At 46.4% G+C, this 27432-nt stretch overlaps 1 protein-coding gene and 2 non-coding genes across 3 annotated transcripts in view; 1 reads left to right on the top strand and 2 right to left on the bottom strand.

Moving 5' to 3' along the window:
- Positions 1-476: 476 nt before the first annotated feature.
- Positions 477-560, bottom strand: TRNAL-UAA (transfer RNA leucine (anticodon UAA)). The gene has a single exon. It is a non-coding gene; the product is annotated as a tRNA-Leu (tRNA).
- Positions 561-8900: 8340 nt separating this feature from the next.
- Positions 8901-27432, bottom strand: part of LOC144098421 (uncharacterized) — a 61780-nt gene continuing 43248 nt past the window's right edge. The window contains exon 2 of the mRNA XM_077631084.1: positions 8901-8911. Coding sequence (XP_077487210.1) covers positions 8901-8911 — 11 coding nt within the window. The remainder of the gene's footprint in view (positions 8912-27432) is intronic.
- Positions 9842-10004, top strand: LOC144116880 (U1 spliceosomal RNA). Its single transcript, XR_013311995.1, has one exon. It is a non-coding gene; the product is annotated as a U1 spliceosomal RNA (small nuclear RNA).

Raw genomic sequence — 27432 nt, 5'->3', positions numbered from 1 at the left:
TTCTGGGGAATACGAAGAGTATTTGACGAGCTGCTGGTTTGGTACCAGAAGAGCCCCCCTCTTGAGAGATGCCCTTTGCTGGGCGAGACTCCCGACTGCTAAGAAGCTTTCTTTACTGAGAAGCACTCTCAGGTGCCCTTACTTGTACATTATGTAGTCTTTGTATAAAGTTTTCCAAGTTTTCTTCCTCCGATCGTCCTCGTCTCTTCTCCGGCCCAGTCACGCTACCTGAATCCCAACAGGGTGCTGTAGTACTGTGCAAGGGCTCAGGCTTACGTCAGCCGAAATTTTTTGTTGTGTTCCACTACAGGGGAAAGAAAAAAAACAGGGCAGTGCTGTTTAACAGAAATGTGTGTTAATGCTTTTAACAATAGTTGTTAGCCTTTTGATAGGCTAACAACAAATCAGTTTTAGTGCTGCGTACGTAAATTGTTCACTGTAGGTCTAAAATAAGAAAAAAGCTTAAAAAGAAACGTTGTCAGAAGTGGGGTTCGAACCCACGCCCTCTTGTGAGGACCAGAGCTTAAATCTGGCGCCTTAGACCGCTCGGCCATTCAGACCACGGTGCGGCTGCTTTTACGAACATGTATACACTCTGTGCAAGTGTGTGTGCATACATATAGCATCTATGCCAAAAATACCCAAGCAGCCGCGATGGCAGCGGGAGCGGGCTCTCAGCCGGGCGGTGGCGCTGCGATCCCGAGCGCTTGCCACAGCTCCCCGGCTGCGATTGTAAACTGGGCGACGTAAGCCCGCGCTCTCGCCCTCTTTCCTCGGATGATAAGAAGCAGACTGTACTTGAATGAAAATTGTTTTTTTTTTCAGGGAAAGGAAATGGCGCAGCATCTGTCGCACTTATCGACGGACACCTGATGAAAACAACCCCGTGGGTTGTTTTCGGTTATAGAATATCTGATACGGGTCCCATTTGAACCGAACATATATTTGGAAAGGTGGCAGTGCGCTTGAAGGTTGCTTCACTTCCGCCTCCGGTTGGCCCGGTATTGCACTGTCTCCGGGATTGGCCTGGGGCATTATAGCGCACGTCTTTTGTATCCTTTCTAGCCTATCTTTCAACTCTCCTACTTTCAGTACGTGGTAGCAATTGTGGCTCAGTTTGAGCCAGTGGGCAGGCCTGTGCACTTTCTTTTTCATTTTTCCTGGCACCAACAGAAGAAGAAGCAAGGAAATAGATTAAAGAATGAGTGAAAGGAGAAAGGAAGAAGGAGGTGCCTTTGTGGAGGGCTCCGGAATAATTTCGTGGCGACGAATTTCGAACTTCGGGGTGCTGCCGTATTGCACGAGGTGAGGCTTACGTCACTAGTAATTTTTGAGTTGTATCCTACTAGAGAGGAAAGAAAAAAAATGATGTTGGTTTAGCTCTGGCTAACCCCCGTCGAAAGCAAAAAAATAATGTGGATTAGCTCAGCTTATCCAGGATATACAAAGCGAAAGACGCCGGCGTTCACTGTGTTCATTGGCGTTGGCGCTGACAATGGTCTAGACGGCGATGTACTTGAGCAAAGGAAGGGCGCATAACTGGCTCTCTGGATATGCGCACGCCTCATTCGTGCTTTGATACAAGTGGCAGTGGGGAGAGACAGATGTGGCCTGAATGCATTAGTGATGGCAGCGTTGTGGCTGACATGCAGCACTGCAGCCTTCATTTGGTGATCAATCTCTCGCGATCAAGCATGAGCTGCATGCCACCTCCCATTGTGGCAGGGACGGCGCGCTGCATATCCAGTGTGTGGAACGCAATCAAAGGAGGCATTCAAGTTGGGCACCAACGCCACGTACATGAAAGGGAGATTGAGGTTTCCAATGACCCACGGAGCTGGTTGTGTGCCCTTCCTTTCGAGAAAATGTAGCCTTTGCAAAGTTGTCAACGCCAATGAGCTCTATGAACGCCGTAGGCTGACTTGTTTTGTTTGTTTTTGAGGAAAGGAAATGGCACAGCCACCGTCTCACATATCTCGGTGGACAGCCGAACCACGCAGTAATGGAAGGGTAAAGGAAGATAGGAAAGAATAAAAAGAAAAGTGGTGGTGGTAGTGGTTTTATTAAAAATAATAGTAAAAAGGAAGGAAAAGATTTTTGTTAGCCCCGGCATCTGCCATCGATACTGAAGCACCTGAGCTGGGGCAGCGGAAAGAAAGGACAGCAGGCAGAATGGAGAAATAAAATGAAAGGGGTGAGGGGACAGGAAGGGAGGATGGGGGAGAAGTAATATGTTAAACTATTTACACAATAAGAAATGTGTCCAGGTTCTGCGCGTGATTAGTCCATTTTAGAGGAATTAAATCACACACGCGCACAGCACTGTGTTGGTTACAACTGGAGTGGGGCGTCCAGTTTTAGTCCTTCAAGGTAGAACTCGCGGAGCGTTCGGTCGCTGCGTGTAACAACCCGACGGAGAACAGACGGGACGTCAAGCCCGTGTGTTCGAGGAATGCACAAAGGCTCACCAAAGTTCGCTGACGAGTGCGCGCACTGCCCTGCGGCCACAATAGCGTCTTGATGGAGTCTGGTAGTATGCCCTGCGCCCTATAGGCTGCGAGAATATCACGACGAGCATCGGCGAACGCGGCACAGTGAAGGAGCAGGTGTTCTAGTGTTTCCACTGCACCGCATCCGTCACACACACCACTCGTCGCGATTCCGTGGCGCACCCGTCGTTCCCCGGGCCACACGCAGCCAATGCGCGCGCGGAGGATCATTGCACGTTGTGACCGTGTAAGTTTGCGACAGTCGGTGACACTGTCGATGCGCTCACCTCCCGCGATGCGTGGGTCGGGGTGCTGCTTTCGGAGATGATCGTGGATGGCCGCACGCACGTCCTCCAGCGCAAGGGGCAGATCGCTTGCAGGTAGTTGGTGTGCAGCGGTCGCGAGGTCGTCAGCGTCTTCGTGTCCGGCGATGCCGCAGTGACCGGGCACCCACTGTGCACACACGGCACAACCTCTCTGCGCGAGGCGCTCGATGCGCGAGCGAATTTCCCGCACTAGTGGGGTACCGCGGCTGTTAGATTGCAGGCGGCTGAAGGTGGCACGGAAGTCGCACAGCAGAGCACTCCTGGGCGGCGGAGGGCCGAGGGTGAGCAGCAGGTGCAGCCCGAGCCGGATCCCCAACAACTCCGCCGTGGTGGAGGAGCCCAGGAAGGCTGCGTGTTGTTGGCTGTGCAGTCGCAGGGCGGGGATGGTGGCCGCCGCAGCAAGGGAGGAGCTGTCGCGGGCCACTGAGCCGTCGGTGTACACGAGGAGATGGTACTGGAGCTCCTCGTGTATGACGGCTCTGGCCAGCTGCTGCACAGCATAGAGGGGTGTGCTCCGCTTTCCCGCAATGCCGACGATCTCTCGCTGTACCTCCGAGGAAGCAGGCCAGGGCGCGCATGAGCCGTAGGGAGGTGGGCCTTGGGTCAATTGGTCATACTCGAGCAGCTCCGCGCCCATTCGTGAGCGCGGGTACGAGCGCATACGCTGCAGCAGCGAGCCGCCGTCCGGTGCGCGGTGTAGCCGGTCGATGTGATTCAATGCCCTGAAAGTTGGATTTTGAGGAACGGCGCGGCGCTGCGCAGCGGCGGAACACCTGTGGCTCGGTGCTACTAGTAGCGCATGCGCAGTAGTGACTATGGAGCGAGAGAGAGAGAAATATCCGCGGCGTGGCGCGCGTTATGACGTCATGTGCCTGCTCGGTGTAACGCCACGGCGACATCGAAAGTTCGCGGCTAGTAAAGCTTTCGCTTTAAAAGACCCGCAACAATTAACAGGCGAGCAAAACGGCCGCTGGGGAAGCGGCTGCGGGAGACAAAACTCGAAATGCCCTGCCCAAGGAATCCCCACATGAACCGCTCGCCAAACGACATGCGCTACCGCGCAGATTCCGGAAGCAGGCAATTCGGACAGGTACTGAAGTGTGAAACACCCGACCGCCCTAGCTGATCACAAGTATGCAGCACTGCCCAACCATGTTTTCAAATTCGCGTAGATGGTTGGACTACCTCTCCCCCCTGACACCACCCCAGAGGCTGCAGAGGAAGCCGCCATCGCAATTGCCATCACCCGCACGAAAGCCCAGTACATTTTAACAGATTCTAAAACTGCAATTCTAAGTTTTGCGCGAGGCCGAGTCCACGTCCCTGCTTTTGGCATACTGGGCTCGACCGATGCACCCCCACCCCGCCATGTAGAGCTTATATGGGTGCCTGCGCACTCCGGGAATCCCGGAAACGAGGCCGCCAACCTTTTAGCCCGAGGTTCTTTAAACCGGGTTCAGCTGGTCTCGGATCGGGGATTCGCGAGGGAGCGAATGCACTCGTTCAGCGAGATGACGCAGGCTTACAGAGCCTCGCGCCAGCTCTACCCCCGCCCCACCCCTCCCTAGATAACAAACACGCAACACCCTGGCGCAACCTACAGACACACACACTCCCCTCACCCCTGACCCTAGCCCACTATCACCCATCCTTCCCCACTCCTGCCTGCACCTTGTGCCCAGAACCATTCGCCTCTTCCCTCCACATCCTCTGCCTCTTCCCGGCGGACCCTCCCCCACGCGGCCTAGAGGACCTCAAGACCTGGGAGGACTGGGAGACCCTGCTGCGCTCGAAGGACCCGGCCGTGCAGACAATCGCCACCGGCCGGGCTGCCAGTGTTATGGACCTTAGGGACATAAACACTTGAGTGCAGTGGGGTCGTGCGGAGACCCAGGGGCGTGCCCGACTTCCTCTCCAACAATAAAGTTTCTCTCTCTCTCTCTCTCTGGGACCTTCCGCTTCTACTGATTTTGAGTTCCCTGGTTCGAACCCGACCGCGGCGGCTGTGTTTTTATGGAGGCAAAACGCTAACGCGCCCGTGTGCAGTGTGATGAGAGTGCACGTTAAAGATCCCCAGGTGATCGAAATTATTCCGGAGCCCTCCACTACGGCACCTCGTTCTTCTTTCACTCCCTTTTCATCTCTTATCCCTTTATCTCTTACATATGAGAGATATTGCGCCATTTACATTCCCCCAAAACTAATTAATAATAATAATAATAATAAAAATTAAATAATAATAATAATATTAATAATAATAATAATTGGTTTGGGGGAAAGGAAATGGCGCAGTATCTGTCACATATATCGGTGGACACGAGAACCGCGCCGTAAGGGAAGGGATAAAGGAGGGATTGAAAGACGAAAGGAAGACAGAGGTGCCGCAGTGGAGGGCTCCAGAATAATTTCGACGACCTGGGGATCTTCAACGCGCACTGACAACGCACAGCACACGGACGCCTTAGCATTTTTCCTCCATAAAAACGCAGCCGCCGCGGTAGGCTTCGAACCTGGGTTCTCCGGATCAGTGGTCGAGTGCCTTAACCACTGAGCTACCGCGGTGGGTCTAATTATTATGCCAATCTAGGTGCCCAACGATATATGAGACAGATACTGCGCCATTTCCTATCCCCGAAAAACAATTGTTATTTGAAGGTCTGAGAGAGGTGTCGACGCTGTGTGCGCCCATTGAACGCGGCGCATCGGTGAGCGGCGAGCCGCCAGCACATTAGGCAACAACATCGAGCCCGTAATAGACACTAGAGAGTTTTAGTTTCACGTAAGTAGAGGGTTCATGTACTCGGACGACGAGAAGTCTACGTAGCCTGCACGCAGGTCGTTTGAAATCCTTAAAATTACGCGTATGCGACGCACGCCGCGCGTTACTCCTAGCGCCATCTTCTAAGAAACACAGACACTGGTTGTAGCCTAAATCATCCCAGACAAGTCTTTAGGCCAAGCCATTCGGTCTGTCCTTGTGTTTGGCGGTTTGGCTATGTTTGGCTGGTTTGGGGCTCTCTCAGTTCGAGATCTCGCGAGACGGTTGCTATGACGACGACCAACGCTACTTCGCCAGGCTTAACAGCTGAAAAATCGCCCTTCTGTCTGAAAAACAAAAACTTTTTGTAACTTTAATCCTTATGCTCGGGTAAGAATGGGCAAATCGAAGGCGAATACTAGAGTTTAGAACACGATATGGCGTCGAAGGATTAGCGACGAAGCTGTTATCACTGTGAAGCGGCGGACAGGGCGCCGCCATGTTGGTCAACGCTACATACAGAAACAATGCAAAGACCGCAACGTAAAAATCCGAATCTCACGTACGTACGTGAGACTCGCGCATACCCATTCCGTTAAGCGCATGCGCACTGGTCACCCGTAAGAGCTCTACGTACGTGAAGCCTCTAAGTACGTGAACGTAAAACTCTCTATATTAGAGAGTTTTAGTTTCACGTACATGCCGAGTTCACGTACTCCAACGTGAGAAGTTTACGCCGCATACGCGCATGTCGCTTCAAACCCATTTAGTTGCACGTACGCGACAGACGCCGTGCTTTTTTCCTAGCGCCATCTACTGAGAGATGCAGACACTGCTGTAGCCACTCTCAGACAAGACGAGTCAAAGCCAAATCAGTCGAACTGCGTCGGAGCGCTGCTTTGTTAGGCTTAACAGCTGCGAAATCGCCTTTATATCTGAAAAACAAAAGTTATTTGTAGCTTGAAACGTTATGCGAGGGTAAGAATGGGCAAATCGCAGGCGAATACAAGTTTAGAACACGATATCGCGTCGAGCGATTAGCGACGAAGCTTTTATCGCTGTGAAGCGGCAGGCAGGGCGCCGCCATGTTTGTCAACGCTACGTACGCAAGCAACGTAAAGACCGCAACGTAAAAACCCGAATCTCACCTACGTACGCGAGACTCGCGCATACCCTTTGCGTTCTGCGCATGCACACTGGTCACCCGTAAGAGCTCTACGTACGTGAAGGCTCTACGTACGTGAAACTAAAACGCTCTATTTAGTTGGACGTACGCAGTGAGCTTGCGCACGCAACGACACTGCGGGTAACCAAATGCGAATGCGCAAAACGCTACGTATCTAGCCGCTCATTGCGGTTGCCCGCCCGCTATAAAAAGCATAGCGTAGCGTACGCAACGTGGGACGCTACGTGCTGCGTAGAGAACATGGCGGCGATCATATCGCCCGCTTCGGAATAAATACATGTCGCCGCTGGATTCTCTTACGCAATAGCTCGCTCAAATGGTAGCTGTTCGCTTTTATTTCGCCTACTCTTGCCCACACATACCGTTATAAGCGGTAACTAGCCCCTGTTTTTCAGATAAGTTTGCCATTTTCAAGCTCCTAGGCCTAACTAAATGCGGTGTGTTTTCCTCGTAGCAACGACACCTGGCGAAGCAGTTTTCTAGCTTTTACTCAGTTCTCACATTTTCATCGGTTTGCATAGATTTCATTCTTGCAACAAAAAAGGCTCGCGATTCACTCACCCTAGTTAACAGTAATCACGTATGAAAATTGCTTCAACTGATCGTTGATATGCTTTGACCTGTTGTCACTAGATGGCGCTACTGTTTATGCGTGTGAATGAGGGGCGCTACGACACGGCCGACTAAAAGTGTCGTATTTACGCTATTCATAGCGTACGCAACACACGAAGAGATGCGTACGCAAGCTTACTGCGTACACCCCATCTAAATGTGTCTAAAATCCACCACACGCTCTGCAACGATGTTGACATCTGGTGTTACTGCGCTATATGTCTGTAAAAGGCCACTGACGCATCATAGAAAGCGGTAGGCTGCTCTGATTGAGCTCCGTCATTAACAGGGGCGGAGGAATTCAAAAAGCGCAAAGAATGGCCCAAAAAGTACCGCACCAGTGTTCGCGCTGGAGACGTGTTGCCCGGCAGCATACGCAGAACGAACATCAAAGCTAACAACGACGACGTGACGGACAAAGTTGGAAAGGCAAAACCTCCTCTCTCCCGTGGTGGTCCAAGAACAGCACAAGCCACAAGCTCGGTTCTGCCCGACCAAAAAAGAAAACTAATATATGTGGTCTGCACCAGCCTTATGACGCACAGGGGTGGTTTAACAACGTTGCAAAAGTACCAGAAGGCACCCAGCACGACCGACTCAACCAGGTCGCGCCTCACAAACAGAGGCAGATCAAATGTCTGCACCCTCCGCACACGAGCTGTGATGCCCTCTACGACCGAAGACCACATACCATCCCATATCCAGCACAGTCGTAGGTCACGCCTGAAATGCGCATCTTCGCGCACCACTGCAAAGCTATCGCACATGTAATAAGTGTCTGGGGAGACCCAACAAGAAAGTAACGACTCTTCGAATAATTAAGAGCAGCCCTTGGCAAGGAGGCGTACTCACGAAAAACGTTTAAAGCTTCGAGCATACTGCGTTCATTAGCTAAGTAAGGTGTGATGTGATCTGCATAAGCGGTGACGCGTACTACCTCACTGCCTAGCAAAGTCAACTATATTATTAAAGAGAGTGGTGATTGACTGCCAAGAGGAAAGGCTCTAATGCTAACACAAACAAAAGGGTGGAGAGCGGACAACCTCGATGGATGCCGCGGCCAACATCTATGCGGTACTTTCCCGGCCATCAGGAGCAGAGTGTTTGAAATGTCTCTGTACATCTCTTTAATGTGAAGCACGAAAGATGGTATGAAACCGAAAGCATCCAGTATGCCGTAATTATACTCATGCTCTAGAAAGAAGAACGCCTTCTCTTGATCGAGGGAAACAAGAAGACTCTGTGCGCGCCGCCGTATAGTATACTCTAGGATATCTGGCGTTACTGAAGAGTAACTATGTGTTTCACGACCAGGGATGGAGCAAACCTGGTGGCAGGAAATGAGGCACATGAGAAGAGACCGTAGAAGGCGAACGAGTAATTTTGCTAATACTCTGTATTCCGAATTTAGTAGGGTGATAGGGCGCAAATCTGCCGGACATTTCGAGAAAAGAGACTTTTTAGGAATATGGAAAAACGCCCCCTTGATTTATCCTGTTGTTTACGGAGCCCTAAGGCCGTCATTAAGTTCAGCGGCAACCTGCGGCAAGACAGCAAAAAATGGGGGTGCGCAAACTTTATCGCGATCAACCAGAAGAAGCGACTGAGGAATATCCCGGAAATGGACGAAAAACACTCCGAAATTCTTGTCAACTGGTTGGGCCACAGCCCTGGCGGAAGATGTAAAAGCAGGGGCACCTTGAGGGCACAAGAGCTCCTGGCGCTCAAACCGATGCACCTCAGTATGAGCAGTTGGATTGCGTCGACAACGCCATGCAGCCGCTGTCAAAGAGGTTGATCGTAAAAGATGCTGTAGACGCTCCGAAATCTCCTCTGTCCATGCGCAGATAAGCGACGATTGCGGCGGGGTGCGCTGAGTTATACGCAGCTTCGCCGTCACCACGCGCACCTCATCTGAGACGCGAGTCCTAAGGGCTCGACCAGAAGAGGCGCAATGGCGACGTCACTGCTCCTTCAGACTGTCCCTGTCACCATGCGCGGCCCGGACAACCAAAAAACGCAAGGCCCGCGTTAGCCCTTCTCTCCGAAATTATTCCGAGCCCTCCGCTATGGCACCTCTTCCTTTCTTCTTTCGCTCCCTCGTGTATCCCTTCCCTTACGGCGCGGTACAGGTGTCCGTCGGTATGTGAGACAGATACTGCGCCATTTCCTTTCCCCCAAAACCAATTATTATTATTATTACATCGTAGCTGCCCCACACCTAACTGGATTTCGTTGCAAGGTACGAACACATCTAACACCTAATTTATTTTGTTTCTTGTTGTTAAAATAACTTATTAGTTTAACTTCAGTTACTCCTTCCTGTATGCGGTCCCTCTCCGTGCGTCTGTAGCTTTTTGAACAAAATTGCGCCTAATGCAATAAAAGGAACTCCGTAAGAAGTGAATTGGCCACTGGTACTGAACTGAGGTATGAATCGCATGACATCCGATTTCAGTCGGTCTTTTGCATACTTACCTGGTGCTGTGTCACCGGCGATCAGCAAGGTCGGGGCACCGTGCCGAGGCCTGCCATTGCACTGCGGAAGGCTGAAGCACGCCACTACTCCTAAATGGGGTAGCTGGGGCATGTAATTTTTGGTAGTCGGGGCTCGGCGTTCGCGCCAGCCCCCTTTATGAAATTCCAAAAATCAGAATGCTACAACACATTGGAGTATTCCTCCGTAACTTTACAGCGTGGTTCGTGTGTGGACGGGTGAGAAATAAATTCAGGGGCACTTTCGTTGCCAAAAGTGCAGTGAGGCGAAAGCCATTCAAAGAGTTTATTCAGGCAACGTGTGGTACAGTTGCCTAGGGCAAATAACAAAAGGGAAATGGATGCCTTACAAAGAGTCTGCGCACTTCTTGTTCCCGGTCGAGAGCACAAGAACATTCAGCGTATAAAATAAACACTACACGAGGAAATACAGAGTGGATTGGTTAACATTGAAGCTGGAGTTATTTCATATTGAACATTTATGTTCAACAGTTGGGCAAATACTGTGAGAAACAACAGAATAAAATCGAAAAGAGTTGTCATGCCTGCAGTTACAAAAGATACATAGTGATGCTATTTTTGAAAGCTTTCAATGATTGACTTTCCTGGATAATGCTTACAGCCGGATGGTGATCATTTAAAAAACTGGAAATTGTGTAGTGAAGTTTCTGGGTGCCGTACTTTGTACGTATTTTTTCCTTATAATATATGTGCCGGGTGTTGTAGGTGTGTGTTTTCTTTAGATGCTGATGACAAAAAACGGTAGAACATGAATGCATTTGTACGTAAGTAGCTAAAGCTATCTTTTTGTTTATGACATTCCACAGTGTAAGCAGTTGGTGTTTTCTAAACAATGAGGCGGTGTGGCTAAGGTATAGTGCATTATCTATTAGTCGAAAAAATTTCTTTTGTAGTAAGTATGTGTTTTCTATGCTTGTTTTAGCTGCTGTGCAACAGACAAGGAGACAATACTGGAAACGCGAATGTACAAGTGTGTATAATAGTTGTTTCTTTAGCCAGATAGGCAAAAGGTTCTTTATTTTATACATGATACCAATGGACCTAGAGATACCAATGCGAACTTTTTCAATGTTAGGTTACCAGTCTAGATGTTCGTGAAATATGACACCGAGAATTTTATGCGATATTAAACGTTCGATAGATTCATCGAGAAATGGTATAAGTATTTATTGTTTTATACACTTGTTGCGAGCGCGGAACATAATGTACTTAGTTTTTGCAGTGTTTAACTCTAGTTCATTACCGTGAAGCCACGTCGACAAATTTTCCATCCATACATTGATTTATACTTGGAGAACTTCTCGATCTTGTCCGCAGATAAATACATTGGTGACTTTAGCGTGCAGTATTATTTATGGTGTAGACTGCACGTTAATGATATCATTTATATAAAGCAGAAATAACAGCGGCCCAAGGATTGATCCTTGCGGAACTCCGTACTGTATCTGACTTAAGCCGGACTTTGCATTCGTAATATTTTTGCACTGGTGACTATTTAAGAGGTAATTCATTATTATGTGAGAGTCGTTCCTCTAATGCCTTAATTTTATAACTTGTACAGTAAAATAGGGCGCTTAATGGAGTCGAGTGCCTTTTTAAAGCCTAGAAAAACACCTGTTGAATATATATTTTTTTACTCAAAATTGTCTATTATCTCGCCCTTAATTTTTATTAGCGCCATTTCAGTAGATTTCTCTTTCTGGAATCCATATTAGTGTTCAGCGATGATATCGTTTCGCTTGCAGAAGTTTAGTAGCCTGATGTCTATAACTTGTTCAACTACTTTGAAGAGGATTGATAGGACCGAATTTTGCCTATGATTATATCATTTCTATCACCTCCCTTGTGTATGACAGAGACTTTAGCAATTTTAGTTTATCTGGAAATATTCCGGTAATCAAAATCAGGTTGCATATATGCGTAAGTGACTGACTAATCATGAGACTGATGGATTTTATAGCTTGAACGGTAATGTCATCAGCAGCACATGTACTGCTATTTTTTAGGTATTTGATTACTGTGCAGATTCCTAATTCTGTAGTTGAAACATGAACATTGAGCTTTGGATGTTGGACATGATATACGTTGTAAAATCACAGTTACCTACCTGAGATTTACTTGACGCCCCTGATATGAGAAAGTGCTCATTAAGTTTGTCAGCATGCGACGCCCTTGTGTAAGGGACACCATTTAAAACGAGTTCAGAGATGCCGCCTCTTTTGTTGTTGGACACTAACTTGTTTACTGTATTCCATACTTGTATATATCAGTAAACTTATGTTCGTAATAACTAGTCCTGGCTTTTTTATATCAGAGCTTAACTTATTACGAATTCATGCATATTCGGTCAAACAGTCAATATTTTTCGTTCTGATAAAAGAGAAAAATAGTCTGTCACGCTCTCTAATTCTTTTCAGAAGGTAGGCATTTATCCAAGGCTTTCTGGATTTTTTATACTTTTTGAATTCAACTGTAGGGAAGGCTTGATTGTAGAGCTCGGTAACTGTTTTAATAAAGATGTCATATGCTGCGACGGGGTCACATATTTGAAGGACATCAGCCCAGCTTGTTTCTGCTACTAAGTTTCTAAATATTATGGTCTTAGCTTCAATATTGTTTCTGTATGTAATGGGTGCACATGTTTTGGAATGGTTCTGTGGCGTACAGTAGGGTTTAAAGAACATAAAAATAGGTAAATGGTCAGTAATATCAGCTATTATAACACCTGCTTGCACATCATTCTTTTCGTAGCTTGTAAAACACACATCTAGTAATATATGGCAGATGTCTGTCACTCTAGTTGGCATATGCATTACATTTTCACAACTAAACGAGAGAAGAATATCAAGCATTCTTTGCTGATTAGAATCAAGCAATAAAAGATCGATATTGAATTCACCACAAAAAACTACATTCAACTTGACTTGCATGCATTGCTGTAACATAATTTAAAGAAATGCTAAAAATATGCTGTGATCCAGAAGGTGGCATGTATACAACGGCAAATATGGTACTTACACACTTTAACACAAGACAATCAAAGTGTGGATTTATTACACAAAACTCTTGTATGGTGGCATAATTTAGGTAGTTCATTATATAAACAGCCACACCTCCTCCTCTCATCACTCCGTGAAATTGATACGCATTTGTATCCTGGAAACTGTATAAAATCATAATCGTTCGTGAACCAAGTTTCAGTGAAAGCTAAAAATACAAATTAATGGTTTAAAGCATTCAGAGCGATTTCCACAGAATTCTCTTTATTACGAAGGCTTTGTGCATTGAGATGGAATAAAGAATTTTTTTTTCTCGTAGGTGCTTTTAATGTTTGAACGAATCAGCATCATGATAAGAATATGTGAACGGGACTGTCATATTCAAGGGTGTCAGTGCTATGAGTTACCGCCTTGCGCGTACCGCCCGTTCCTCAACATATCTTATTCAGATCGTTTTTCGTCGTAATCCTCATAACTCGGCTGCGGCGGCCACTGCGGACAAACATTTTTTCATTCTTTGGTTAGGCACTCATACTCTTTTTATTTCGCCGTTTTCTTCTTTTTCCAAAAGAGCGCCTTGTTCTGTGCTGTCAGGTTTTCATTGAAGAATATTTTACATTTCCTTTCCTTTAGCTGTCCTTTTTTGCAAGCCATGCGTCTCTGGTTGAACGGGATACCAAGCGTACAAGAACAGGTGACACCTTCTTAGCACTCTCCCCGACCTCATTGTCATTGTCATTAATAGATCGTGATGGCAATCGATGAGAAGCCTGAACATTTGCCTCGGACAGGAGCGGAAGCTCGAGATGAGTGGCCAAGACATTATGCTTTTCCAGTAGGTTTTAATTATTATGGTGGGGCTGCCCAAGCATTTCTAAACTTTGACGTCTGCCATAGTGCTCTAGTTCGTGAAATTGTTGCCCTAATTCCTGATTTTATTGTTCTGTTACCTGAGCCTCGAGATTTTCGACTCGCTTTCCGAGGGCAGAAATGTCTGCATCCTGCTGTTTCATTTTTGACAAAACTTCGTCGTATTTTGTAGACATTTTCTGCACAAACTGGTCAATAGCATCCACAGTGGCCTTTATCTCTTCTAGTGTGTCGATTTTTGACTTAACCTCAAGTACTTTTGTGAGCACGATACGAATGTCCGCAGTTCCACTTGCAAGATTTGCTTCCGGGAAATTGCTAGCAGATGAGGTTTACTTACAGAGGCGGGGCTTTATAAAAGTATGACAAAAGGTAAGACCGCGTGTCGAGCTAAATCAAGATTGTCAAAAACTCAGAAGGCGCAAATAAAAAAAAATAGACTTTAACAGAACCCAAAGCAGCATGAGTTTTAATAGCCATGTTAAAACTATGTCTGGCACCGTAAAGAATAAAAAGGGAAGACAAAAAGTATCTATACTTCGAGTTGACAAAGATAAAAAATGAAAAGGTGACGTGAAAACCGGCAAAAATTTTAAAACAGACTGAACTCATCATCTGGGTACGGAAGTCTGCGCTTGCCCTCGGGACACAGCGGCGATAGTTTTTCGTAGAAAGAAGGACGAAGCTGCCTTCCTAGCCCGATTATATCAGCTTGAGTAGGGAGTCCCGCAGGAAGGCAAAAACGGGTTCGATTAGTAATTTCACCTTGATGTGTGGAAAATACAAATCTTGTGACATGGAGCTTTTCCCATCACAGGGTCGGCACCATCAAAACGCGTCTGTTTCTCTTCAGTTCTTGACCTCGAGGCAGAGCCCCTTACTAGCGACACCATTGCCAGCTTATAATTTATCATGCCTGGCCTAAACTCGAAATTCTGGCTCGATCATTTCTAAGGGCTTCATTCGATTGGTCTAGCAAGGCGAGTGTCCCAATCAAGTCGACACCTACCACGGAGGGCAGGCACAAGGCGTTTTTTTGTAAGCAAGACCATAAGCCTCCGCCAGAGAAAACGAGAAAGCCGGTGACCACCGATGGCGTCCTTATTTCTCGGAAGAAACCGTAGAACTAATACAGGGGAGCATGAGGGGGGGGGTGCATTGTGCTTCAAAGTTGCATGGTGCACGATGCATGTCAGTTTGAGTAAATAGGCTAGCGTGTGTCCTGTCTTTTCTGTGCTACTTAACTATGTCAGGATTCAGCGACCAAGTAGCCCAATTAAGAACCTTACTTCCTCCAGCATTTGGACAGTGTAATGCTTGTAGTATGTAAACTGTGTCCCAAGGATTGCGGATTTAGTCCAAACATCGAGGCGACATCAGGTGGGATGGACGAGCGGTTCATAGAGGAAATACAGATGCCAGCTCCACCGGCGGCGTCTTCTATGACGGTAACACATAAAAATTGTGTAGCACAGCAGTCTCCCGCACTGGAGAAATGCGAAATCATTTGCGTCTGAACGTCAGCAACTTTTTTTTTGCAGCTCATTGCTGTCACGTACACTTATCACGCGAATTTTAAAGAATACGCGTGACAGTATTTGCTTCATGTTAACCGCCCTTTTTTCTCAGTCATTATCAACTTGCTTCATTCCTCATGACTTGCGGATAGCTAAGATAATGCCTGTTTTCAAACTGGGTGATGGTGCTTTTTTTCATTAGCTATTATCCTCCAGTCTTCTTCACCAGTACTATTTTTAAATGACTCGAACACATCATACGCACTGAGGTGATCAGTTATATTGAAGACCATAACATCTTCAAGCACTAGCACGTTGTTCTCAAGAGCTGCTCATGCGACACTTAAATTGGCTGAATTTATCAACATGCACTCACTGATGGACGCTGGCTTTTAAGTTGATGCAATATTTCCAGATTTTCCAAACGCATTTGATCGCTTCCCTCAACAAAGGTTGTTGCTTAAACTCTCACTACTTTACACGATAATATTGCAAGCATAAAAGATTTTCTCTGATGTAGAATCATGTTATGTTGATGTTATGTATGGAGTTCCACAAGGTAGCGTACTTTGGCGTTTACTTTCTCTATTAATCTCTCTCTTTATTAATGACTTAGTCAGCAGCGTGACGTCTAGAATTAGACTATTTAGAGATTATCGTGTAATTAATCGATGTGTTACAAGCAAAACTGAGAGCCAACCATTGCAATTTGACGTAGAGACGATAAGTACGTGATGTAAAAATTTGTGAATATCATTATTTTTTTTTCCAAACTTAAACTCATGCCTTTTACCAACAGGCCACGAACCTCGACCATCTACTCTCTTAATAACATCAATTTAGAATTCACCGCAGCCTACAAGTACATCGGAAGCAATCTTCAGTCCAACTTATCATGGAATAATCTTATTATTCTTACTCTTGCCTCGCTAACCTTACCTTCTGACTTCTTAAACATAACTTAAAATAGACCCCAAAGGATCCAAAAATCTAGCCTATATCACGTTAATTCGTCTTAAACAAGAATACGTGTGTGCCATTTGGTATCTCGAACAAGCTTACATCATCAGTAAGATGGAAGCCTTGGAAAAACGTTATGCACAATTAATTTTCGCGATTATTCGCGTTCCACCAGCGTCATCACAATAAAGGATAAAGCAAAGTAAGACAGCTTAACACTTCTTTGTAGAATTTCCCGCTTGTCGCTTTTCCATTAACTATATCACCATCCTTCCATTCACGAAGAACTGTTTTAGTCACAACCAGTCATCTGTCCACGTTGTGACCATCCATATAAAGTCAAACACATTAACTGCCGCTCATCCCATTATGCGGGCTCCCTCTTATCTCGCACAATAACAGAATGAAACGCTTTACCATTAGACATTGCCACAGAACCTAACCCAACTAAGGTCAATAATTTATTCCCTCAGGTGTCACCACCAAATATTAATTGTTTGCCCAGCTGTACTTTAGAGTGCTTTTTCCGGCATTGTCTGGTGCTCTTTGCTTTTTACTGAGGTGATGTGTTGTCTTCCCGAATGTTTGCTCTGCGATGGTAATTGTTTTAAACCTTTTTTCATTGTCTATATATCATTAGCTATTAATTGTGCGTGTTGCGTTTGTGTTATATTACTGCGATGTAAAATCCGTAACCAATGCCTGTGTACCTCACCTCAATGGAGTACACTCGTAATTAGAGCATTTGTGGGCCTTTTGAATAAATTGAATTAACATGCGGACGAAAGGAATGGCGCGGCAACTTCTGCACTCAGGGTGAGAGCCTGAACCATGCCGTGGTGGAATCGATGAAGGGGTGAAAGAATAGGGAAGAAACCGATTGAGCAAGGCCTGCAATTGTGGCAGTGATTGCTGCCATGTTTTACCGTTAACCCAGCGTCTTTTGATGCTATCAAATGATACTAGAAAAGCGGATTACCGGTGGAAGGTAGAGCACGCTGCGAAAAACGGAAGGACGGAGTACCTTCCTCAGAGTGTATGCAGGAATCTCGAGAATATTCCATCTAACGAGCGTTCGTTATAACCCAGGCGCAGCATACATTCATCTCGTGCAAAATATTTGATCCAACCGGCAGTGAATTTAATACACAAGCATTTGCCCCAATTTAGTGGAAGGACCGGAGGAAAATTGCAAACACGTGATCGCTGAGTAATACTGATGACTCGTTTGGCACACAGTGCACAGGCCAGAAGTACACGACTTCGCTAAAGATTCAGTCGCCAGCCAACTGTTCCTGACAGATAAGTTCGCCTGCCAAAGCACTGGGTCATTATCGCGTGTGAAGGTGATCGGTGTTACGCACTCTCTTTACTCTGGCATTCTAAATGCCATCTACCTTGTGCTATGGTATTGCACCCTTATACCTCTAATGGGCTCAATCATAGAAACATCTTTCGGTGAGCAAATAGTGCTGCATCGTGACTTCCTGACAGTCGCTACTTGACATGTCACCTTTACAATCCTGTCAAGCTCGATATCAAAATAACCGGTCTTTTGTGCATAATAAGGCTGTTTCTATGATAGGCAGTTTCTGTGAAGAACCACCTTCGCTGAGTCATCTGACGCTGTCATTTGACGTTTAGTAACTTTCAGAGGTAAGGAAGAGATAGTATGTGCATTGCCACCCTGGTTTCACAATGTTTTAGCAAAGTTTTTGTTTAACTGAGTGTCATCTAACCCCTTCTTTTGTGTGCTTCATCTAGATGCTGATACGTCTGTAAATTAATGTCAACATTTTCGCAAATACATTCGAATGTATTTTATTTCTTCCTTTTGCAGCGTTTATATCCCCTTTTTTATGTGAATACATTGCTGGATGTCGTTATTTTTCTACCCATAACATTGCGTTTTCATGCTTAAACTGTGCTACGTGTTATTCCTGCTTTGCCGCCTAAATAATGCACATTTGTGCGCTCAAGATATTTGAATAAATAAATAAGTAAATTAAATCGCATAAGTAACGTAGTTCTCTACACAGGGTACTTCACCTTAGACTTTACAAAATTTTTAAAAATAGGCTTCTTGAGTTAGAAGAGCGCTTTTTTCGGCATAGCATTGTCAGCGGTGAAGTACATCAGAATACAGCTGACACGTGCTTAACTCGCAGGCTGGTTAACTGATATTAGATAGTTAACTTTTGAAATATTGCTCTTGGGCTCCTTACTTATTGAGCGAGGTGTAGCAAACGGCGTATTATAAATATTTTAGAATATCGAAAACCCGGTTAGCCTTGGCGCCGTGACCCCACAAATTTTGGCTATTTCGACGAGTTACGTTCATTGGAGAGGTTCCTTTGCCTGAAAGCTTCTCGAAAGCGTATGTGTTTTGGCGCGATGTAGCCAAAATTTGTTTGGCCACAGCGCCGAAAGTAACCGCGCTTTCGAAAGTTAAACTAATATGGATGTTAATTACGTTGGGCTACACACCTCTTAATGATTTAGAAGTCTAACAGTAATACTTAAAAAGTTAACTATTTAATATTAGTTAACCAGCCTGATAGTACTTCCAAGCTGTATTCTGATGTACTACAGCACTGACAATGCCATTCCGAAAAAAGTATTCTTCCAACTCAAAAAGACTGTTTTTAAAAATTTTGTAATGCATTAGGTGAAGCACCCTGAAACACCCCTGAGATACCCAGGCTCCATATTTTACAAGGATCCATTGTCCATTTTTCATTTCGTTTGGCGTGACGTCAGCGTGGCAGCAGCATCAGACGAAAGCAGCAAGCGGACAATCACAGATGTCACATGGCAGGGCGTTCTCACGTCGATGTTAGCCTTCGCGACTCGCCGCATGCACTGGCGCCGCTGACCATTGATTGCGATAGGCAGCCAATGGTGAGATACGGTCGCCAAAGCGCCAATGCTTCGGTCGCTTCCCGCGAACGCTTGAAAGCGGTGGCTAAGTCACCGACAATAGTTACCAATGCTATATGGCCAAGTGCATCTGAAATGAAAAATGAATAATGAATCCTTATATAATACGGCTCCACGAAAGGGATCACTATCACAAAGACTTTCATGGGTCAGGTTACAGTGTCACGTGGCGTTCGGTAACTTTCACCACAACCGGACACTTTTTCAATCATTACAATGCGAGCATGAAACAAATCGATTTTCAGAGCGTAATAAAAACGGCTCTAGATAATTACTTTCCGCTCACTGACTTTCGGCGATACATGACCTTTGCTGCTGCCCCCATGGTGTGACGCTCTTCAAAGATTTTTTTAACGTGGATGTCAAAAGAAACGCTTTCATGGACATAGCAACGTTATCACTGTCAGGAATAGTTTTGAACCGTAACAAGGTGATCTCTTAAACGAACAGGTTTCGCAGTGATGTTACCTCATTTATTGTCTCCATGCATGCTGCGTCACCATATCGACCTTGGCAACCCTCGCCTCCTTTTTGTCCTTATACGCTGAGGCAGGCGCCGCAGTCTCGAGGTCTCAGCCGTGTCCGCTCTGTGGCTTAGTCACGCATCCACAGGAGCTACGTGTGACCACAGCGTGGGCGCGGACTTCCTCGCCTTCAGAGGCCGGCGCGCCGGACCTTCCCTTGGGCCGCCGGCTGCGGACAGCGCGGCAGGCGGCTCCAGCGCGACGAACATTGCCAGATGGCGCTTACGCTCCGCGTGACGACTGCGAGTGCAGCGGTACAGCTCCCATTGAATCGCGCACTAATTGCTGCGAGTGAAGCGACACCCATCGTCACGTGCTAGGAAGCGCAACCTTTGGTTCTGCAAGCGCGATTAACTGAACGGAATTCCCGAGGCTAATGCATTTCACGCCACCGCGATGATGTGGTGAACGCTGTGTAGAAAGCAGTGCACTGTGAGTGGCGAGTGAGTCAACAACAGTGCAGGACGCAGCGCTGGCGGAACAGAGACGACGGCTGTTACACTGCATCTGTAGTTCCCGTAATGTTTCAGAGTCGAGTTACTATTTCATTTATTTATTTGTCGAATACTTCAGCCCATACAACCTAAGCAAGAAAAATAAAATGCACCACAAAAGAACGCACAAAAAGCTCATGATAATCATCATCAGCCTAACTGCGCCTACGCCCACTCTAAGACAATGACCTCTCCCGTATCTCTGCAATTAACCTTGTCCTGTGCCATCTGCGAACACCTTATCCGAGAAGACTTGCATGCTTTCAAGAGAAAGCTTTCAACCAATTCTACGAATTGTGAACATTAGTGGGGTAAATTGTTCCAGTCTGCTACACATCCAGGGAAGAAAATTTAAGCAGATTAGCTCTCGCAGAAAAAGAAAGGAGTCAGAAGGTTTGAGAGAGGAAGGAAACACACTTTACTGCGCAGCTTCTGTGTTAGCCACTAAGTTGGTAGCAGACTTGGCGCACAAGGGTCAGCTGCTCTCACCGGTGGTCTTTAGCAAGCCAAACACTTCACGAAGGACGGGGTAGGTACGGGTAACGCGGTGGTTTTATGGCTAATAGACCTTTAAAGAGACTGGGAACCTTGCACATGAAAATATGGCGTGCTGCAGTACAAATATGCCCCTGCAGGCGGCACAGAGGGTGTTAAGTGGGAGACGAACGGATGAGATGGAGGGTTCGTGGTGGATGATGGAATTGTTTGGCTTATTTTCTCCAAGGTTGTTGTAGTGTTTGTCGATGCCTTTCCGATATTGAAGGACTTCCAGCTCTGAGGACAGGTGCGGCCGGGAGATACCACAGGTACCGGTCTGAGGCTTCACGGGTTGGCTGATCAGTCAGCTCGTTACCTGCAATCCCAGCACGACCAGGAGGCCACCTATTCCAGACTGAAGGGGGGGGGGAGGCTGGCTGTTTGAATGGCTCGGATGGCTTCTTGAGAATTGAAGTGCATGGTGTATACAAGCTATCTGGGGGTCAACTTCGGGAGACACGGGCCCTAAAGCTGTGTCAAAATGAATTGGGAGAAGGTGATTATTGTATATGCTGCTGCATCCGTCGAAGTGCGTGCAGCATCGGTGTAAGTGAGAGTACGGTCCGGAGGGGTTCGTAATGAGAGGCTGGTGCCTTACGTTAGCCCTCATATCTAGTGCGGTCCACGTTACGTGTTATGGGCGCTATGCGAAGATATGTATTTGAGAGGGGGTCGCTTGCGATAGAGGGGACATCTAATGGAGTGATTCCGGCTTGCTGGAGTACCCAACTGCTTTGTTCTTTCAGCTATAAAGTGGGGGAGGGCAGGCTTAGGCGAAGCATATGCAAGGGAGAAGGACAGCATTGTACGTAGCCACACACAGGTGTTTGACACTACCTTCATCTTTATGCGGAGCGAATGCTCACACGTGATCCCGTGACCATTCTTTTATCGCACTCCATGCTTCGCATCTCGTGCAATTTAACTGCGCTTTGTCTTGGCATTTAGCCTTCTCAAACTCCTAAACTTAGCCAGAAAGTTCTTAACCTGCGAAGATATCGGCTTCACCTTCCACGCGCATGACATCACCATATGGGCAACGCAGGGATCCTTGGCGCAGAAGGAAGAAGCTATGCAAGCAGTTATAGACCTGGTTGAGGAGTGCGCCGAAGAGAGCGTTCTTCAATGCTCCTCAGAGAAATCGAAACTTATCAGGTTATACAGGGAAAATCACAAGTCCCCGCGAGAAATTGAACTCTACCTAGGAGAAAAGAAAATTCAAGAGAAAGAAACGATCAGTTTGGAGGCTGCAGTACAAAAAAATTTGAAAGCTGACTATACGATCAAGACCCTTACAACCACAGTCAACGAAACTTCAGCAATAATGAGAAGGATAACATTGCATCGGAAATTAATGGGGCGGAAGACACCCTCCACCTTGTTCAAGCCTTTGTCAAAAGCAGGATTACCTACGGGGTCCCCTGTCGAGTGATTAGAAGAAGGGTGTTAACACCATGAAAAGGGGAGCCAATAAAACGTCCCTAAACCTCCTACCAATATCAACCGAACGTCGTTAGGCGCGTGGAGTACAACACATGGCAAACGCTAAGGACCAGTGAGAGCAAGTCCCAAATCCCGACACCCGTAAGAGAGAGGTTCCACGTAAACATGACACCCTGTGACCTGCACCACGAGATGCAGAAAGGTAGAAGGCAAGCCAGAGTCCAAGCACTAGCGAAAATCTATGCAAAGACCCGGAAGCGGTCGTACGCTGACACGGGGGTCTATGCCGAGTTAGGAAAGTTCACGATAGCTGCGACCGATAACCAGGAGAGGCCAATTATCTGTGCTTCGATCTATGAAAAGGTTCCCGCGGAAGCGGATTCACTGGCCATGGCCATCAGCATCAAGATTCCTGACCAGTGGGGGAAGTCATCGCACGTAGTTACAGACTCCCATCAAGCCTGCAGGGACTACCTTGCTGAAAAACCTCATGGAAGGGCGAGCACACTATTAAGTACCCTTTCCCACTCACACAGAATAGCATGGACACCTGGACACAAAGACCTAGACGGAAGTGAAGTGGCGAATGATCTAGCCCGAGCTCTCACAAACCAGGCAGATTCCCATATCTGCCCCAGCCTTTCCTAGGACCGTACGGTCACAGGTTAGAAAATCTAAGACTAGAAAGAAGACATTTCTCACCACCACACGAACAACTATCCTCCCCGGACTGGAGGAGAAAATAAATTAACACATTTTCTAATCTACACGTTTTCCACAAGATTAGTCTCACAAAATACTAAGGTTACTGTCCTTAGTGCAGAGCAAGCTAAGCGCTCAATCATACCTTTTGGGAATACCAGGACAAACTCTATCCAACATAAAAACTGATATGCACGATGCAAGAACCGTTCGAGGCAGCCTTGAGCAGCTACAACCTGGACCAGCAAGCATATGCTACACACGAGGACGTTCAAGAGCAAAAATGTACAGTTTATGTTATGTAGCATGAAGAACCTAGCCAGCATGTGCAACTTACCTGCACAAAAAAATCAAAAACAAAAAATTCCGCCCCAGCAAGAGCGCCGAAACCTCGCCTGCTGTACTTTACTTGGACAACTTGGCACTAATGGCTTTAGCGAGGGGAGTTGGGGGGATCACCGTGTTGCAAGCATGGCGTCGCGAGCAGCCATTGAAAGCTGCAAGCTTTTTTGTAGTGACGTAGCTAGAAATGGAGGCGGCGAAATTCCACAAAGAGCTAGCGGCCCCGGAATGTTGTTTCACAGCCGTTCTCCAGCAGCGACGAAAAAAAAGCACAGGTTGCCTTCAAAGGCCGGCTTTGATCCGCAGTCAGGTGCAACCACGAAACAGCGTGCTTGCCGCTGTTGCATTGGCTGTACAATCTAACAGTGGTTGAATTAGTAGGAGCACGTGGAGCTGCAGAGAAAGTGCGATGCATCCAGACCGCTAGGCGCGAGAATTCCCCTCGCGCTTGAACAAAGAGTGAGTTACGGAAAGTCAGGACACTTGCGACACCTACTACGCAAGAACTCGTTGCACAACGTTGTAGAGAGCTGATGCACGCCAGAATGCAATGTCGAGGGCGATAAGGGCATACAAACCTTTGAAATGTTGTGAAATTTGCTGCAGGTGAGCAATAAGTCCCTTTCAAGATCAGGAAGAATGTCAGTTGCAGCAGTTTCCACGGAAAGTCCTGAGGAAAGCTAAACTATGTATGCATACCTTGAAACCCACGAAGCTTGCGGTAAATGAATGCATTGAAACACGTGTAATCCTCCTCGTGATTGACGCACGGTTGTGTTAGTTCACTATAAAGAATCAAATACAAGACTTTTCTGATTAAATTTCCATATCGCGAAAGCAAGATGCAATGTGCGGTGCTGTTAGGGTGAACAAAGTTTGCTTTGGCCACCATCATTTTGTCGCGATTTCGTAAGACTACAAGAACATAAACTGGCCTTGTTGCCAACGAATTTTGTAAAGTCAGTGCTAATCTCGTTGACTGTCGTTCGTTGCCATCGCTTATCGAGTTTAAACGCTTTTGAAGAAGTAGCTGAAGTATGCCATGCCTATTAAAGTAGAAACGGCAGTAAGGCATTTAAAACTGTAAGTTAAAGTGCAACACCAGAAAGGTGCTTTAATACACTCTATGTAATAAAGAACCTGAGAGAGCTGAAATGAGAAGAAATGAAAATAATCATTGGCTTGCAGAAACTGGTGGCAAAAATAGGTTTTTAACATCGTAAAACGATGAATCACTTCCTTGGTTCCAAAGACGCAGAAAAAGCACTTACACTACTATGTCGAAAAGTTTTGTGGTAGAAATTGACCCAGATGAGCGCAAAATATTCTTGCTAACAAAACGTTCAGTACTTTTTGACGAAACAAAGTAGTCATTCAAGAAAGTGCTAGCCAGTGATCACGGTATCACTTTTTCCTAGTGTCCGAAGAGAAGACGAAAGATACAAGTAGCACGAGATGGGCGACAGAATCGAATGACGCCGTTAACAGTGCAGAACAGGTTTGCTATTCTTTCGCCGCAGCTTTTTGACGAGACGATTGCAGAAGTAAAGCCAATCATGTAGTGAGCGCAGCAAACGTCATCTTAGGCTACAACGCTCAAGAATGGACGAAACAGAAAGCGCATGCAGCCGACGTGTGCTGCCGATGAGTTGTCAGAACTAGAGAAATGCACACGCCAGAAGCAGGAAATGGATCAGCAGATTTCTATGCTGGCAGCTCAAATTGAAAAGTTGCACCAGAAGAGAGCGTGCATAGCAAAACAGCGCAAGGAAACAGATCGGCAGACAGAGATACCTGCATGCACCAGAGCAGCAAGGTTGGTGAACGTTACGAAAGGTAAGCCAGCCGCTAACACTACAATATGTGAGACGCCACTAGACACCCTTGCACAACTGACAAAACTTGTTCAAAGCAGTGTGCACGATGCCTAGACGCGACTGGAAAAAACGTCAAAGGATAACACAACGGAACTGCAGAAAGCTCTAGAATAAATTTGGGGAAGTTAGATGAGGGTGATGAAGTTTTATGTGCTTACACCTGAGGAGCTCTGGAAGCTGATTCCGCTGGTGTGCAAGCGAAATCAGCTTCCGGAGCTGCTCAGGTGTAAGCTCCGATAACTTCATCACCCTCCTTGAGTTCTACCTGAACTACACGGCTATATTTTCATCAAGAAATACTATGTCCAAAAATAAGGGATATGCATAGGATCTACTGTGGACCTGTGCTATGTGACCTCTACCTGTCCACCATGGGCAAGCGAATATCCGACCGCCTAACCGGATGGGTGTCCTGAAAGTCCTGAGGTATGTCGATTACTACCCTCTCATACTTCGAGTGGTGTCTGGCTGCCACTTTGATGATCTCGTATCGAGAACTGTAGGTGTGTTCAAAAAGGCCTAACCTTTACCTGGGAGATGCCACAGAATCAAAAGATTCGGTTTCTCGATTTATTGTTCACCTTCAGTGAATCCGGTTGCTGCCCTTGCTTCAAATACAATCCAGGCAGTAAGAAAGCCCTCTTGGAATATCAAAGCGCCCATTCGAAGCTCATCAAACGTGGAATTATTACCCGTCTTCTTCTCCAGAAGCTGTTCACAGAGCATGAAGAACAGCTTTCTACACCAGAATAATTGTATAGAAAAAGCAGGGTATCCCTGCACTGTCATCAGCAATGAGTGTCACAGCAAGCCTACTGCAAAAAGCAAAAAAGAATGACAGTAAGAAAGCCTCAAGTGTGCCTCAGCCAAAACAGCAGGTTCAAGTGGTCTCTTATCGGCACAAAATCTCGCATAACCTGAAGAAGATTGGCTACAGGAATGACGTCAAGGTGCTCTTCTCAGGGCCTACCAAGCTCTCAAGCATCTGAACAGTGCTAATCAAGAAACGTGGCGAATGTGAAAAGAAGCATGAAACCAGGTTCATTGAATGCTCCACCAACGTGGTGTACAGCCTGCCTCTCGCCTGTCGGTACACATGTATTGGACAGACGGGTAGAGGTGTCAATGATCGAATCATTGAACACAGGCACAATATAGACACCAACAAGACAGGCAACCTGTATGACCATATAGTGTCTGACAAATGCAAAACCAAAGTGCAGAGGGAATAATAGAGGCCTTTCTAATATCGAAATTTGGTGAAAAATGTGTTAGTTCAACCTCGTTGACACTCCTACCTAAAGATATAGCGTTTTCAGAAGGACATGTGTGGCTTCCCACATTGCATGTTTTAGATCTGAATGTTTTTCTTTTACGACTGACGCGGCTTTTGTCTAGGAAAACCATTTCATCTGCGTAGCTTTGTTGGCTGTTTTTATCGGCTTTAATTGCATTCTTTTTCTTTGTTGTTATAGTTTTAGATATGACCTGGCCTAACCATGAGATACGTTGTAACGTGTGCATGTCTCCGTGTGAGTGTGTATTGAGCTGTCTGCTCGCGCGCAGTCTTGCATGTTTGTGTATGTGTTCATAGACTTATCCTCGCTTCTTTTCTGCCGCATCCTGGTGCAGTGGATTTATCTTTGGTTTGGTTTGCTCGATAAGATGAGACATGGGAGGTTTTCCTCCTTGCTTGGCAGCGGTTATTTTGCTGGTTGGTTGAGTGCGCACGTGTTTACCTGTCATGCCTGTGATAACTGATTTCACATTGGTATAGAAAGAGCGGTTGTCTCAAAAATAAAAACCACCTGGAAGTTTGCGTCTGTCCTGCCCCCTCACGTCTCTTTCTTCTTGAAATCACTTTTGCGGAAGTTTATTTCTTTAATTGCTGTCATGAACCAACTCGCCCAGACAAAACTGCTTATTGAATCAGCAGGAAGTCATTGCTGTACTCACGCGCCCAAATAAAACACCGCCAATAGTAGTGCCAGTCAACATTCGACCAAGAAACACGGCAATCAATCTCGGACAGGTTAAACAGCATGCCACGGAACACCTGTACAAATAGGCGGCGACTTTGAAGCTCCGCATTAGCTTAGGGATATGACCACGAATCCAGGAGGGGATCAAATTTGCAACAAGGCGGGCCTTGCTCTGAGAGAAACAAAAACACAAACTCAGGCTTACAAAAGCAAGGAATTTATTTCTATAACAACAATAACGCCGGCTAGCAAGAAAATACGCTAAGGAATCAAAATCGTCCTACTCACCTACAAGGTTATGAGCGAATGTTCGTCCAAGCTAGACCAGGGGTGATAGTCCACGACCGAACGGGACGA

This window comes from Amblyomma americanum, chromosome 1 (assembly GCF_052857255.1).
Source record: "Amblyomma americanum isolate KBUSLIRL-KWMA chromosome 1, ASM5285725v1, whole genome shotgun sequence".
NCBI classification, from domain to species: Eukaryota; Metazoa; Arthropoda; class Arachnida; order Ixodida; family Ixodidae; genus Amblyomma; species Amblyomma americanum.
Note: the sequence above shows the minus strand (reverse complement) of the source record. Positions and strands in the feature narration are given on the sequence as shown.